This window comes from Anomalospiza imberbis, chromosome 1, assembly GCF_031753505.1.
Source record: "Anomalospiza imberbis isolate Cuckoo-Finch-1a 21T00152 chromosome 1, ASM3175350v1, whole genome shotgun sequence".
Taxonomy (NCBI): domain Eukaryota; kingdom Metazoa; phylum Chordata; class Aves; order Passeriformes; family Viduidae; genus Anomalospiza; species Anomalospiza imberbis.
Window position 1 is genome coordinate 37,219,217 of NC_089681.1, and position 16,766 is coordinate 37,235,982.

A 16,766-nucleotide genomic window follows, 5' to 3' on the forward strand; every position below is an offset into this window, starting at 1 on the left:
CTGGGGAACCTGTTACATTACTTTATCACCCTTACCATTAAAAAAAATGTCTTTCTTATATCTAATCTAGACCAGTCCTCTTTCAGTTTAAAATTACCCCTTGTCCTATCACAGCAAGACCTGCTAAAAGGTCTGTACCCGTCTTTCTTATAAGCCCCTCCTTACGTACTGAAGGACTGCAATAACATCTCTACAGAGCCTTCTCTTCTCTGGGCTGAACAACCCCAACTCTCTCAGCTTTTCCTCATAGGAGAGGAATTCCAGACCTCCAGTGATCTTTGTGTTCTTCTCTGACTTCACTCCAAGAGATCTATGTCTCCCCTGTGCTACGGACCCTGGAGCTGGATGCTGCACTCCAGGTGAGGTCCCACAAGAGCAGAGCAGAACAACAGAATCACCTCCCTTGACCTGCTGGCCTCACTGCTTTTGGTGCAGCCCAGGATACAACTGGCTTTCTGTGGTGCCAGCACATTTTGGCAGATCGTGTGCAGTCTTTCATCCACCAGCACCTTCAAGTCCTTCTCAGCAGGGCTGCTCTCAATCCCTTTAACCGCCAGTCTGTAATTGATACCCTAATGGAAGTGTAACAGCTTGCACTTGGACTTGCTGAACCTCATGAGGTTTACACAGACCCACTCCTCCAGCTTGTCCGGCTCTCTCTGGATGGCATCCTAGACCTCAGGTACGTCAACATCCACACCCAGCCTGGTGTCATCTACAAACTTGGAAAGGGTGCACTTGATCTCCCTGTCAAAGTCACTGATGAAGACATTGAGCAGTACTGTCACAGTTCTGGGACAGGGGGTCTCTGCAGTTCGCTTTACACTGAGATGCAACCACTATCATTTCAGACACCAGTCTGAGCAGATCCCATCAGAAGTGAGATTTATGTTACACCATAGAATTCCGTTCTGTCAAATTTCCCTCTTCATTTTTTTTTTTTTTTCTGTTTTCAAGATCTGGAAGTTTCTAGTAGTGGACATGTAATTCTCCTAATAAACTTCCCACATGCAAATTGCTGCTTATCATATAAAACTGCTCTCCTTAATCAACTTTCCCAGGCCACATAAAAGTAGTCTGCAAGGGACTTCAGAGGCATAACAGACCATGGTTTGGAAATACCAAGTTAAAAGAAATATTAACAGATACACACATGATAGAGAACCAAAAGTAATCAGCAGTAATCAACTCTATTTTTCATTTGGGGTGGGAAGACAGCAGTTCTCCATATGGCCTTTTCATCGCACTATTTTACTAACTTCAATATGACAAACTGGGCTTGAAATCACAGACTTGCTAAAAATCCATTGATGTTATATTTGCTGCTAAGATCCACTTATGTCAAAGAGCCCAAGATACTTCTCAAACTCTATAGTCACAGCAACAAATGAAAATAGCCTTTGAATATGTCGGCTATGGCATGTCAAATGCAGGCCTTTCCCCAACTCCTCTAGTAACTGAACTGATAACTAAATCAGAATGTGTCATTACAACTGGAAGGGAGGAGGGGAACATGGAAAAAAAAAAGTGAAAAAAAAAACAAAACCAAAAAAACTCCAAACAAAACTCCCCAAAACCCACACACAAAATCAAAACAAAAACAAGGAAAAAATAATCCTCACCAAAAATCCCACACTTCATTTTCTGTGGACAAATACCTACTTCATTTAGCAGCACCCACTGAAGTAACTCTTAATTTAGATTCTCCAACCAGTTTGATTAATATTCTTCTATGAAACACCTTATCTTTAGTGCAAATATCTTTAACATTCTTGCTCCAAACATTCTTTACACAACCTATAGTAAAATATAAAAATCCCTATAGGCAGATCTTAAATCAGACATGCCTACAGCAATACCAGGTCCAGATTTGGGGTTATATAGTAATGTTATATCACAGCTGCAGAGCTGTGTCTAAAATAGCCCTTTTAACTTACCCCTGGCTGCCACAACAGTTTCTGAGTTACATTTTTGGGTGATGCTGTACAGAGCAGCAGGGAACTGCAGTAACTAACCACTGCTGCAAAGCACCTCAAGCACACCCAACAGGATCACTGACAATACTGACACCAAGTAACCAACCTGTGTCAGTCAGCGAAAGTTCCCCCAGTCCCAGTCTAACACCCTAGGTATAGCATTATTTGGTTTTCAACAAGTTTTCCTGAAGTATTTCAAAGGAGGCCCACCTAGAGAAACACAACCAAGCGGACTTCCAGTATTGCAGGCATGTGTCCCAATGTCCATCTCTGACAATGAGTAGACATCAGCACGGTCCCATTAACAAACAGATACAAATAACTATAATGCCCAAAGTTTTAGATTGGTTTTGATGACTCTGTATTACACAGCTGTGCAAGTAAACTGTGATGTCAACTTTTTAAGGTAAGGTGTTGCTTTAAATTCAAACATGCACTGTGTATTGTAAGCCTCCCAATATATTTAGCAACAATTGGCTGGTACAGAAAGATTTCTTCCAAAAATAAAATTAAGGACTTCATATCATCCAGTGCTCACATGTAAGAAAAATTACAGTATTATCACACTTATCAGTATCTTGCAGGGCCAAAAAAGATATGAAGTACCAGAATGTAAGTGGATGGAGGGCCATCTGGAGAGAAAGGAGATGTAAAAGCAGAGTGGAAAAAACAAGAGTTCATACTGACTACCAGACATTAGAAAGTTTGTTATGAAGCTTGTTATGAGTCCTCTCTTCTCTTCCAGGAAAATTACATCCAAAAATCTGTGGAACTATTAACTTCTCAGTCACTCTGGTCATGTTATTTTGTTTGTGGGAGTTACAGAGACATAACAGAATACAATTTAACTAGCACAATTAACATGGACTATTTTTTTTCTGATTCAACCAATTAAATTATTTAGTCTGTTGTAAGAAAAGTCTGCTGTAAGTGGGCATACATTCCTTTTGGGAACTCATGTATAACATGAAAATTTCCTCTATGACTAAAATAACAAGAGATTACATTTAAGAAAATATAGACAAATTTATATTTTAATATAAATATTAAAAAATAGAAGTTGAAGCCTAAATAAATGTTTGACACTTCCTACAATACTATAGCAATATATCAGTCGTACATTTGGGTTTGCATACCGAAGAATAAGTGTTGCATTAATGAAGACAAATACCTGCAATTTTCCAAAATTAAAAGGTTAATACTATGCCATAGAAACCTGCCAAGATTCAGAAATCATGACTTTAGAAAGTTAAGAGTGTGGACTTTCAGTACTTAAAGGGGGCTTATAAAAAAAAGCAGAAGAGCAAGTTTTTAGGCAGATAGGGACAGGGCAAAGAGGAATAGTTTTAACTAAAAGAGAGGATTTAGATGTTAAGAAGAAATTCCTTCCTCAAGACAGTACAGAGGCACTGAACAGGTTGCACAGAGAACTTGTGAATGACCATAGAAACATTCAAAGCCAGGTTGGATGGGGACCTGAGGAACCTGATCCAGTGGGTGGCATCCACCCAGGGTCAACCCACTACAGCATCCCTGCTTGTGGCTGGAACTAGATCCTCTTTAGGGTCACTTCCAATGCAAGCCATTCTATCAGCCTGTGATTTCTTAACATTTAATTTCTACAGAAGCAACCCATGCAATATGAACCCATTCCCAGAAGTTCTTAATATTTGTGCTTGCTCAGCCTAACACAAGAGCTGCTGTCTCCTAAGCTTGGCTAACACAGTAAAATCACTAAGAGTACAGGAAAGAGCTGCATCCCAATCCTCGATACTGAGGAACAACAACAGCAAAGGAACAAAGATTCCTCCCAGTCCAACAGTGAAAAATCAGAGATCCACTTTTTTTCTTCCACATCTTTAATAACTGCACTACTCTCACATTAACCTCCACAACTACCAAATTCCTACACAAGAAGTGGGATTTTCTGCTTTCAACTTTAAGACTGGTCGTCTCAGTCTTCTTGAGCTGCACTCTAAAGCAAGAGTAATACTGGAAGGAGTGACAAAGAGCAAAGAGGTGGCACATTTTAGAGTAACAGACACCTGACTAGGAATTTAAATTGGGGGGTTTATGAATTTTGGTTTTGAATAAATAATAAAATTTAAGGCCATCATCTCTATGTTCCTCTTCATAAACAGAGGCAACACTATTGTTGGCTTCACCAATCTTGCCAGGAACAGAGAAAATTCTAACTAAGTAGGTAATCTATAAAATATGGCAAAATGAAAAAGAATGATTTGTAAACTCTGGAAAGAGCAAACATACACTTAGATCACTTAGTCATCCTGTCTCTCAGTTCTGTTTCCTCAAAGATGACTAAAAAATTAATCTGAGTTTTATTTCTAATTTGCTATGCTTTTAAACAATGCTCTATGCTGAGGAAAAAAAAATCCCATTCAGTACTCAAAGAAGACAATTCACTAACTGACACTGGAAGCATCCTCAGTATGACACACACCAAATGAAATTGTGCCAAGCTCTTTGGTAAAAAGGGGATATTCTTTCACTTCTTCAATTACAAAACAGTTGCAAATACTTTAGTTGGAAAACAGCCCCACTTTTCCAAAAAAGAAAACACTCCTGAAATCAAATCAGTCATTAATATTTGTGTGGATTAAGAGAGAAGTTGGGAGATGCTGCAATGTGGCCTGTTTGTCACTAATTCAATTAAGACAAAGCCTTCTTAGACTTCTAAAGGAAGTTTTAATTTATCAAAATTTGAGGGAGGACTCAAGGGCTGGTTACTGAGGGTAGGTACTATTATAAAAACACAAGCTGTATAAAGGTATTAAAGGGCCTGAAAGCTTACTGCCAGAGGAAGAGGCAGTCCCCATTCTGCCTCAGCAAGCATTCCCACTCCTACACCACCAACTTGGGTGATTTTGTGGTCACACAATGGAGACCTGCCAGGAACATGACATGGCCAGATAAGCTGTTCACTAAATGATCAGGCAGGTTGATGCAAGGAAGCAGAAAAGATTCTGTATCCCAGACCACAGCCACCTTCACCTGCACATTTTGTGGGGTTTTTTTCTAAAGCAGATTAGATACTGGGAGTTACTGAGTTCACACAGCTTTGCTGGATCTGTCAGTGGGCTACTTGCCCACAGCAGGGAGACACAAAGGTACACCCTGAAGCAGTGTGAAGAGCAGTAACAGGCACCACTGTACCAAATGGCTGCCTCTGGCAAGGGCTCAAGAGGCAGGTGACTCAAGCAGAGAGAGGTGGAGTGACTCCCTAAACTTCTCTGTCCCCATTTTAACTCAGATGTTGGCCATTTCCTCTCTGCTCCTACTGTTCAGCACTGCTCTGTCCGATCAGCTCAGCCTTTCCCTGCCCCTTCCCTGATCATTGCTCCTGCCCACACTTCCTACTCTGCTCCTACCAGCACCCAAGAAGTAGCTTCATTGTCTTTAAACCACACTGGCAAACTTGAGAATATTTATAAAGAATAGATGTACAAGCAGATGCTTTAACCTTGCTCTTTAGTTACCACAATTTACAACTCTTTTGAGAAGTCTATAAATGTTTACAGATAGCATGTCTAAAAAAAAACCAAACTAGTGTTTTGTTTGGTTTTTTGCCCCCAAATCCAGACTACATTATCACCAGTAAAATAATGTATCATCATACAGTTAAAAGAACTGAAATCTGAAAATTCAAAAGTGAAAAGCACTGGCTTACTGAACTGAGAGAGAAAACAACTTCTACAGACAAAAGTTACAAATTACACTTCAAAGTGATGGTGTCCCATCATGGTGGGAATTGACACTCCACAGTGTCAATTTACTCCACAGAGGGAAAAAAGAACACTTATGCAAGTTAGTGACACATGCATTCAAGATACAAGCAAGGACAGGATAGCTTAAAATAAATGGATGCCTCAAATTCCATGAGAAAGAGCAGGACAGAATTCCAGGAGAAAGATCCATAGCAAAAAGATAGGAAGTTATTTCTTCATCTGCAACTTGTTCCTTTTTAAGACTGACACTGTATTTAATGAAATTAAAAAATAATTTTAAAAAATCAAGCATTTTCCTTTCATTTGCCCTGATTTTCCATCCTTGTGTCTGTAGGTTGATGATGACACAGACATGAAGGTTTTTATTAGATTATCAACTTTCAATCATGAAAAAAGCTGCTCTGAAACAACAAACATAAATTTGTTCAAATAAATATAAAGCAGGACAACATCTTCAACCATGGGAAAGTAAGATAGCTGTCAAGTCCCACTGGAAGCAAGCATCAGCAGCAGATAACACAATACTGAAGTACTAAACAAGCAGCATAAATTAAAAAAAAACCAACTTTTCTAGTTGAGTGATTCCTCAGAAAATACTAACGACTTCAGGAAACAACACATTCAGGTCACCAACATCTCACAGAAACTTTCAAAATACCCACGCTGAGGAACAAGTTGGGTAACTTAAACCTACAACTCACTATGCTGATGCGGACTTGTGTTTTTATGTTAATGCTACAAACTGGCTTTACCCAAAACTTCAGAGCACGTAATTCAATGGCACAAATTATTTTCATCACAGTCAAATCATGGCACCTGAGGGAAGAGGTATTCTTGAAGTAGCTTGTGCCTCCTCAACAGCAAAAAAGACCAAAAAGTTCATAGCAAAACCACCTCAAAACTACAAATCTTTGGCCCAAAGGCCTATTCACTGAAAAATCACTGCAAGCACTTTATTTACAAAAGCACACATAGCCTTTTCAAGGGTGAGGAAGAAATAAGCCTTTGAATATGTTAATATTAACTGTTAGACTGGAATGCAACTGAGGAGTTTTAGAATATGAACTTTTGTTGGACACAGTATTTCATAATATTATATCCTTTGAGAGACCTGCATGAAAACTCACTCACAGATGGATCAAGTTATCAGTGTAACAGAAAATTCTACTTCACAGGGGTGAAATAACTTCAACACTTCTGACCAAAGGTAGATTTTACGGTCTGTTTTTCTTTTAGTTGGAAAATTTTAGTTAATTACATTGCTTACATTGCTCAAATACAAGAATTCTTCAGACCCCAAACAAAATACAGCAGAAGCCTGTAAACTTTTAAGAAAAAAATACTGCTATCAACCTTTACTTTAATATGAATTCTATGGGTTTTCTTCCCTTCTTCTCTCACATTACTATCCACAGCCTCTTATTTTGCCTACATTTTCTGCATATATATTATATAAATACACACACACTCATGCTTATCTATACATAAAAATAATATACAATCGTAGCTAATTAAAGTTCACTATTATTGGGTTCTTAATTCCATTTATTCTGGCAGCTTCAAAAATCTTGCCAACATACACTGTTTTGCTGGTCTGTGAATACTTGAAAAAGGAAACTAAAATTTCTAGGGGCAGGCAGCCATGAGACTTTGCTGAACTTGCAGCATACACAGTACCCCAAAAGACCAGCTAGCAGTCATGTGAAATAGCTTCTGCATCAAAACAAAAAGTACCCAATGTGTTTCTAGGGTTTTTTTTTTAACAAATTGGATTTATTCTACTTAACAATGGGAAAATAGCCCAAAAGTTAAACACTTGAGGGATTAAAAAGCCAGCAGTTCTCTCTGGAGATGTGGGAAATTGCTTATGAGTATTATTTATGGGAATAATCCTAACTATTCAAAGTGGCATCATTTGCTACTATGTAAACTTACAGGAAACACTGAAAGATAATTCATGTGAAGACAGTAAGGAGTCAATCTCTTCTTACTACTCTTAGGCATTAAAACAAACACCCAGGAAATAATCAACTTCATTTTTGTGTGCCAGCAGAAACTGATTTAACCTTTACTTTTTGCCAGGTTAGAATATTGCATCAAACCAATACAGCTGATTATATTTTTCATTAATATCACTTTCCATTCAGGTATATCCAAGCATAAATTAAACCAAGGCAGCAACACAGAGTTTGACATAGCAGGAAAGGCCTGTGAAAGGGGTGACCCAGCTGGTGACTCAGCAGGACTTTCCCTGCCTCCTCCCCTGCAAGGGAGGGCAGGAAATTTCAAAAGAATGTGTTCATACCAAACACAGCTATGAGTTATGATTTAAAGCAAAGTCACATGCCCACAGATAATAAGGCCAACAGAATAAACCTGGCAGTGAACTGGTAACACACACAAAATTAGTTCCTTCTCCACCAGAACTGCAACCCAGAATCCTTCAACACTGTTTGTGCCCATTGTTGAGCTCTCCCATTTAGTTGGGCATGGAGGCTATACCATACCTGTTTGCCATTTAAATACTCCTGTGTTTGACTATAAATAATGCAGATTGCATTTGTGGAACATGATTAATGAACATGACTCGAAACTTCAGCCCACACAGTAGCTGTGGGTAAATAAGTTGTGTGTAACAACACACCCAGGACAGCCTATTCTTGGCAAAGAAAACTCCTACACTTCCTTTATCACCAATAAAATGCTCTGAAAATAAGAACAACTGCATAGCATTAGGCCTCCAAAGGCCTATCTAACCTGATATCACCTCTGATAAAGTGTGTGGAAGAGGACAAGAACCAGACATGCATACAGGAGATGCAACCCAGTAACAAATTCTCAGTCATGTATGGCACAGATCTGCTGAGCCAAATGTGGTGCCTTTATGTTTATCAAACCATGATGCATTTTTCTGTGAAACATCTCAGAGATCAGCATCTTAATGTGCAGTTCTGAACTCACCACTTGACAACTTGCTGAATACCTAAAAAGAATTCAAGGAGACAAAAACAGGTGACAAACAACCCTTACTTCATATTCATCCTCTTCATGCACCTGTATCACTGACAATTTAGAGGCTTTCACCATCTCTCTCCTTCCTTCCCCCACTAGAACACCCCCCTTCCCACCATGCTTTTTCAAGTACTGCTGTATTTTCTGAGGCCTGAGGAAGGGACACAGAACTTCACAGCACTTGCCTCACCAACAAACCATACATACAGGTAATAATCTTTGTTTTGTTCTCTACTACTTTCATTACAATTCCTACTGATTTATTTCTTTAACTGTTATAGCTCATTTTCAGACAGCCATCTGACACCAAGACCTGCTCCTAAGAATATGTTTTTGCCTGCCATTTCACTGCTCAAGCACCATAAAATCATTTGGGTTGGAAACGACCTTTAAGATCATCAGGTCCGACTGTAAACCCAGCACTGTCAGGTCCACCAATAAAGCATGTCCACATGTCCCTAGGCACCACATCTATACATCTTTTAAATACCTTCGCAGATGGCAACTTTGTACCTTGCCTGTTTCAATGCTTGATAACCCTTCCTGTGATGAAAATTTTCCTAATATCCAATCTAAACCTCCCCTGGCCATGTCTTGACTCACACAACTTAATATATAAGCAGTTGACTCTCCTATTATATTTCTGATTATTTAATTTCATTCTTATTAGGTTCTTCATCACATCTGCATTTGGTACTCTGCTTTGGGTATATCAACAGCAGCAGCAAATTTTGCCATCTGACTTTTCACTCTTCTCCAGATCATTTATGAGCATATTGGAGAACACAAGCTCACGAACCCAACACAGTTGCCTTGCTGTGAAAACAGACAAGCCACTCCTGATCCCTGATTTGCCCCTTAGTGGATTGCTCTGCCACAGCAGAACCAGCCTTTTCACCCCATGGGCACCAGGCTCTTCCAAAAACCATTGGTGAAAAGTGTTTCAAAGGAGTGCCTGACAAACCAAGCACACAGAGTGAACATCCCAACACTGCAGTGGTTCTTATGGATCTATCAAACTCCACTGAAGCCAACAACTCACTGCTAACACGGTCCTAATAACCATGTCTAGTTTTCAGCTATTAATCAAAACCAGATGAATTGCCAATCACCAGCTTCATCTCACAGCCAAAATAATTTGCAGTTTTCCACACAAAAAAAAGAAATAACAAGCCTTGGAATCAACACAGCAATTTATTTCAACTTAAAAGCAAAAGAACTTCACTTTCTTTCCAACATACCAAACAACAAAACAGTAATTTGGTTAACCACAAGTATTACAGCCTTCCCATGATAAGGCTAGCTTCAAATCGCTGAAAAATAATTACTAAGATGACTTCTGTTGATTTTAAAGTACATAGTGATTTCCATTTTCACTGACTATATTAATTTTGTTGATTCATTTTATACAAATAAAAACAAACTAATAATTTAAATAACTGCACTTCAGTGAACACTTTTCTGCCTACTGACATGAAAGGAAATCAAGACACAGGAGAGCTACCAACTCTGTATTCAGGCTTAAGAGCAGGGGTTTTGCACATCTGCATTTTTTCCCCAGGGGGTGGGGAGGGGTTAAGTTTTTGTTGATTTGAACAATACTCATTTCACCCAATCAGTTTTCAAGGGGGAAACGCCTGCCTTTTAAGAGTTTCATTACTACAGTCAAGGCTCAAACTAATTACTTAATGGGAAGGTACTTGAACACTAACCTTTACCAGATAAAAACTTAACAGAAATAAGCTAACAGAGAAGTTGCTTGGCTTGCTACAACTGTCTGAATTACTGATTTTAATCAAATAACTGGAGTTATCATGTGGTTTTCCTCTAATTATTTAGTTTCAGCACTTACCTTTCTTCAAGCTATTCATCTGCAGTTCAGCTCTCTGTAATAGGTTGCTTAGCTTATTTAAGGGTTGAGCTCTCTGGGTTTAACCTCCTCACTAATTAAAGTGAAAAAAAAACGCCCCAAGAACATTTAACAAGCTTGTACATTTTTCAAGTAAACTTTCTTCTCCCAAAACACCTTTTAATGCCAAAAATAGGCTTACTGGATGGTCAGATGAAAACAAGGAATTAATGCTGGTGAAGAATACGACTGCTTTAGGGCACAGTCTACCTCAAGTATTTCCTCCCACATTCCCACCATCACGGGTTATGAAATATCCTAGTGACACTGGTTTTTGTTCCTTTGCTGTCTTAAAAAGTCTTATGTTATTTCTACAATTTTCTTTCATTTTTTTTTACTAGATGCTTCAGCTCTCATCTTCACAGTAAAAAACATGTCTTATACTTATTTTTCTCATTCCAAACCTCTCTGATGTATCCATGTACCGATTTCTCTGTGCTGTCATTACCCCCTTCCCAAATACTCACTCATTCTTTTCTTTTTTTCCCTATAGTCTTGAGCTCTCTCCTTTTCATCCTGCTTACCCACACAGTTGGTAACAGGAGGCACTGGCAAGAGCTGCTGTCTCAGACAGGAACACACAACTCCACGTGCATGCAAGAACTGTAATTTAAGTTCTCCAAGCAAAGTCTGTGTGTGGAAATGCAGAGAGAGGAAGGGCTGACACAGGCATCTAAAATTTCAAACCAACTTTGAGGTAGGCAGGGAAGAGAAAGATGGTCTTAAAGATATACTTTGACTCTTCAAGAGAGTCTCCTCCTCCCTCAAGAGAAAGACAGTGCACTTTTCCCCTTGTCCAGTTCAGTCCCCTCCTCCTTCTCTCTTCCACAGGGAATGTGGAAGCCTGTCCCAGCTGCTGAGCTGCTCCATCTACCACTCCTTGTCAGCTGCCTCTCTGCAGAGCATGCATCTGACTCCCAGAGCCGGCTCACGCTGTGCGGAGCAGCGAACAGGAGCAGCCGGCAGGCAGCAGTGGAGGGGACGGCTGAGCAGCTGCTTTGCGCACTGGCCCAGGACACTGCCCAGGACAGCTGTTTTTATGATTTATTAAGCGTATTGTAGCGTTGTGTCATTACGACTGCATTCCAACAATTGTCTCCAACTATTTATGGGCAGAGCTAGTTGGTATTAATTACTGACTGATCGGAAAAAAACAAAAAAATTAGTAAATCTTTGATATCTTGACCACTAATTCATCTGGTATCAAAACCTCTTGAATTCTGATTGACCGAGTCAAACACAGCAAATGTGAAGATTCCAAAAAGTACTTTTTAAGCTGAAGCTTAACATACTAGCATGTAGCCAAACCTGTTAAGCCACAGAGGATCAAGATATTTTACCATTTTTAGCTTCTAATTGAAAAATTACATGGAAGCAATACATGGCCATAGAAACCTGGCAGATCAAAACCTCAGTAAAATAAAACTTGCATTCTATTTAACATTTCACTTGAGCCTCAGAAGATTTAATTTCAGACTGATTCACATTGTATAAACTGTTTCCCCATCACTTCTCAGTTTCATTACTTAGTGCTAAAGAAGTTCACGCTAGAAATTTTTTTCGCGTGTAACAATTTAAGCTTTAATTTAAAACCACACAACATTCCCTTAGAATTAAAAAAAAAAAGACCTTGGTTAGGCCAAAACACATTATTATACACACTTCTTCCTCCAAGTTGCAAATAGAAAAATTGAATAATTAAATGATAATTCTCATACATGCTTTCCATCTTCTCCCCAAAGGAACCAACATGAAAAAAACAGCATGTATTCTGCTTGTCCTGTTGTTGTATCATATTTTGATCTATCCATAATGTTATCCTATAAAAATTACTGTAAGAATGTTAGAAAAATACCTGAACCTCATTTTACCTTCAGTCTCTGTACACTAAAAAAGCCACGTAACCAATAACAAACAAGAGAGTTGAACAGGGGCAACAGTTTTGAAACCATAGTTCTTGTGTATCCTGAAAGGCATTTACAGTCACTTAAAACATTTTCTACTAATTGGAAATAGCTTACCTGAAGGACAGGCACTTTTTGTGGTGTGTTTTGTGGTGACTGGTGAAGCTGTGCCCAAGGCTGATGATGAGGATGTGGGGGTGGTGAAGACTGGTGATGTATCCCTGGATGAGGCTGCATGGGAGGACAGGTTGGCATTTGCTGTTGAAAAGACTGCTGTTGACTAGGAAGCTGCTGGCCAGATATTAGTCGCTCTTGTATTGCTTGGGGATCTGCAAGGCCAACACCTGGACAACCATTTGGTCTCATGTGCCCACCCATCTCCCGTGGTGTTGAAGACATACCCATAAATGGACGATTCTGTTGCATGTTTCTGGGGCCCATATTCCTTTGTCCAATTCCCATGGCACCAGGGGGCTGGTGTGACGGCTGAGGATGGGGAATATTTGGGTAACTGCCAACTTCCATTGGTATTCCAGCACTACCAGGTCTAACCTGTGGAGGAGGTGTACCTGCTGGATTACTCATTGCTTTCATAGGTGACATGGGAGGTGGAGAGGCATAAGTTCCCTGAGGCTGTGAAGGGTGCATAGTTTGCGTGTTCATTTGGTTAAGTGAGCCACTAGGGTGGATGGGCTGCTGGTGCATTAGTCCTTGACCACTGTTTGATGGAAATCCGACAGCATTTGGGTATCTTGGTACAGACTGATTCATTGGAGTGTTATTTGTAAGGCCTAAATTCTGATTCATCCCTGTATTATTAACTAATCCCTGATTAAGGTTACTGTAAGGATATCGAGAATACTGCCCTGAGTTGTTTATAGTAGGTGAGGGTACCGTCTGGCTCCGAGAACTAAAATTAAGTGTTTGTGGCCTAACAGCACCCTGCTGGGGAGGATTAGGGGAGAATCTGGGACTGTGGGCTACTGATTCCCCATGGAGAGCAGTAGGGGGATGGTGGTGAAATTGCTGGACTGAGTGTCGCAAAGAAGGTGCCATACTGGGATTCTGCTGGGGCACATGAGACAAGTGGCCAGGTCCTGAGGTGGCAATGAAAGGGTTTCCCTGATTGAGGCCTTCTTGGCCTTGAGAAAACTGGTTCATCCTCTGCTGCTGCGGCTGACCGTGCTGCTGCATTGAAAAATCACCACGAGCCATGTAGTTTCCCATCTGCTGCATGTGCTGAGGATGGCCCTGCCCAGGGGGTCCGGAGGGTGCCTGTGGCGGCTGTGTCGGTTGTGGCTGCTGCTGCTGCTGTTGCTGCTGGTATGGTGCTCTTATCTGGTCTGGCACTTGAACTGCCCGTGGTCCCCACATGGAGCCACTGTCTACGAAGGGTTGGCCATGTCTTTCGTTCTGCATGCTGGGATAGACTCCCATCTGACCACCAGCACCACTGCTGTGAGGAACCTGAGGAACTGGAGGGTTGTGATACTGCGAATGAGGAGACGCTATACCATTCCCAGGGGCATTGCTTATCATCCTGTTCGGCTGATCCATCAGGTGCATTTTCTGCTGTTCGTATTGATTATAGTGATCAAAATGGGTCAACTTGGCTTGGTTTTGATTTGCCGGAGGATGATGAAGAGATGACTGTAAAGCGGGAAATCCTTGATCCATGGGCATTTGCTGACCCATAGGATTCACTGTATTTTCAGGATATCCACATTCTCCAAGACCTTCCAACCCTTCACTGAAAATATTCCCATCTTCTCCAAACAGACTCATCATTCCTGGATCTGCCATCTTTTTTCAGCACGCAGCTCCTTGGAGCTACAACCAGAATGTTAGTCTGTGCTTCACCTCGGTGAGGTGTTTTGTCCTCAAAGCCTTTAATCCTCAACTAATCTCCTTCATGTCATTCCATATTTCCTTAATTCTTTTGGACCACGCAGTGTCAGGCAAAGTCTGGTTACTGCTCCTAGAAAAAGCAGGGGAAGGGGGAGAAAGAGAAGAAGATATTAAAATAAATAGCATCAGGCAACATAAAGAAAACATACTTGACTGTTTTTTAAATGCTAGCTACTTTCAGCCCCCTGAAATACATCTTAAAAATCTAGTTCACATTACGAAGGATTCATTAGCTTTATTATGCTAGAGAGTTAGGAAGCAAGCAAAACACTAGTCTTAACCTTAAATTAATCCATTCACTACACTTCCTAGTGCTCCTTTCTTGGGTGGAACAGAACAAAAGAACACAACACGCAGCAGCAGCAGCTGCCACAGCAGGTAGGCAGATGTATGAATATAGCTGAGCAGCCCATCTGCTGAACTAAAGCCCTGAAAATGCTCTAGTTACCAACAGCATGTCCTTAACCTTATTCCCCTGAGCTGCGTAATCAGATGAGCAAGCAGAAGCACCAGGTCCTAGGATGAACTAAAGTTAGTTATACACAAAACATTTTTCAAATGCATACAGAGATGACCCACTCAATACAGACCAAACTCCAAGACTTAGCCTTTAGGAAGGGATTTTTTTTTTAAACACACAGTTTATCCTAATTTAATGAATCTGTACACTGAAAGACACAATGCTTCCCCTTCCAGCAAAACTATATGTCCAGTTTGTCTAAGAAAATCAAATTTAAAAGCTTCATCATATGATAGGGTGGATTTCTCAATCCTTATCCTAATTTCCTTTATGATGGTTACATAGAATAGTATCAATGCAGTTCATTACTCATCTTCAGGTTATCGTGCTACTACTGCAACTACAGCACTTTGGAAGATCACACTGAAGTTCTGATGTCTCCAGAACTTGAATACTCACTCAAGAGAATTAGTAATGGCAAAAGGACTTAACAAAAAGCTAACTTCACAGGGTACACATTTGGACTTGGGGAATAAAAAAGCAAAAAGCAACAACGCAGTAAGAGAACAGATTCAGAAAAATTCTCATTCAGGTTTTCCACAGGGAAGACTGATATATTCTGAAATGTGTCCCCTATCCTTTTCCCACAAGAACTCCAAAGATTTGTTTGGATCCATTTTTATGAACCAAGGTAGTTTAATGCTGTCTTTTTCTTCTTAAAAATCAAAATTTTAAACACTGTGTCTTACATGCAAAATTAAATTTAAGACAATAGTCAAAGGAGCCCATACACTTAGCAAGTAAAACTATTTTTGTATCTTGGTTGTAATTCAGTGGCGACTCTGCTTGCAGATACCAACTACTCTTAACCAGCAACCAAAGTAAAGAAGATTTACAAGTTTATGCTTCCACATCTTGCATTCTTTTGTGGTAGAGAGATGCTTTCAGTCACTTTGGACACAAAATGCCAGGCCAGACTGTTTGACTGTTTGATTTGTCCCAGACAAGTTTTAGGGAGAAAATATCAGCACATTTATTACCCTTCTTGTAGCCACTGTCAAAAGGACCTCCTACAGCATGAAGCAGAGGGCAAGAGGAAAGGCACAAGCATTTATCACTCCTCTTAAAATAGCATTTGAATGTCACCTTTAAAACCACATACTTAAATCTCTTTAGTGCTCGGCTGGGATATTAACACTTCCTAAATCACTTGGAGGTAAACTTCTATGAGCCATCTTCATAGCTCTAATATCTATTTGGTTTTATTTCATTTCAATTATTAGGCAGAAGCCACCTGTAATATTTACCAACACATTCAGTTTATTAGAGTACACCATAAGGAAGTTTCAACAAGGTGAGAAGGAACTCCCTTCACCAAAAGAAGCTTTTGCTATTAGACTGCTCCAGAGCAGACCGCAGTCATGGTGAAGATCCCTGACTGCTCAAGGACATCTGGCACTGCGACTACTGATGCTCATTGCCATCAGGAGCTGTTAAAGCTGGACTTCAGTGTGCACTGAGAGTCTCCAACAGAACAGTCTCTTTGCCTGGAAATGCTAAAAAGCAGAGCACACAGATACTGTTACCTTCCAACTACTGATGTAATCTGGGCAATATCAAACTGGAGCCAAGTAGATCTCACCCATCCACGAGAAACAGCCACACAATTATGAACATGTAAGAATTTCCACTCATTTTATTATATAAATCATGCCTGTTAACCATTTTTTAAGCCAAGCAGGCTCTACTCTCCTGAAGCACTAATGAAACTTTATAACGAGCTAACAGAGCATCTCCAGAAACAAGGTTACAAGCATCAAGCAAGCATTTGAATCTGCTTTGTTTACTGTT

General features: G+C 40.1%; 1 protein-coding gene across 8 annotated transcripts in view; it reads right to left on the reverse strand.

The window, feature by feature from the left end:
• The window catches only part of CHD7 (chromodomain helicase DNA binding protein 7), a 133,275-nt gene that overhangs the window by 76,928 nt on the left and 39,581 nt on the right, over window positions 1-16,766 (reverse strand). For all 8 annotated transcript variants that reach the window (XM_068188026.1, XM_068188001.1, XM_068188045.1 and 5 more), the window contains one exon: window positions 12,665-14,525. In XM_068188026.1, the coding sequence (XP_068044127.1) occupies window positions 12,665-14,350 (1,686 nt within the window). In that variant the 5' untranslated portion in view covers window positions 14,351-14,525. The remainder of the gene's footprint in view (window positions 1-12,664; window positions 14,526-16,766) is intronic.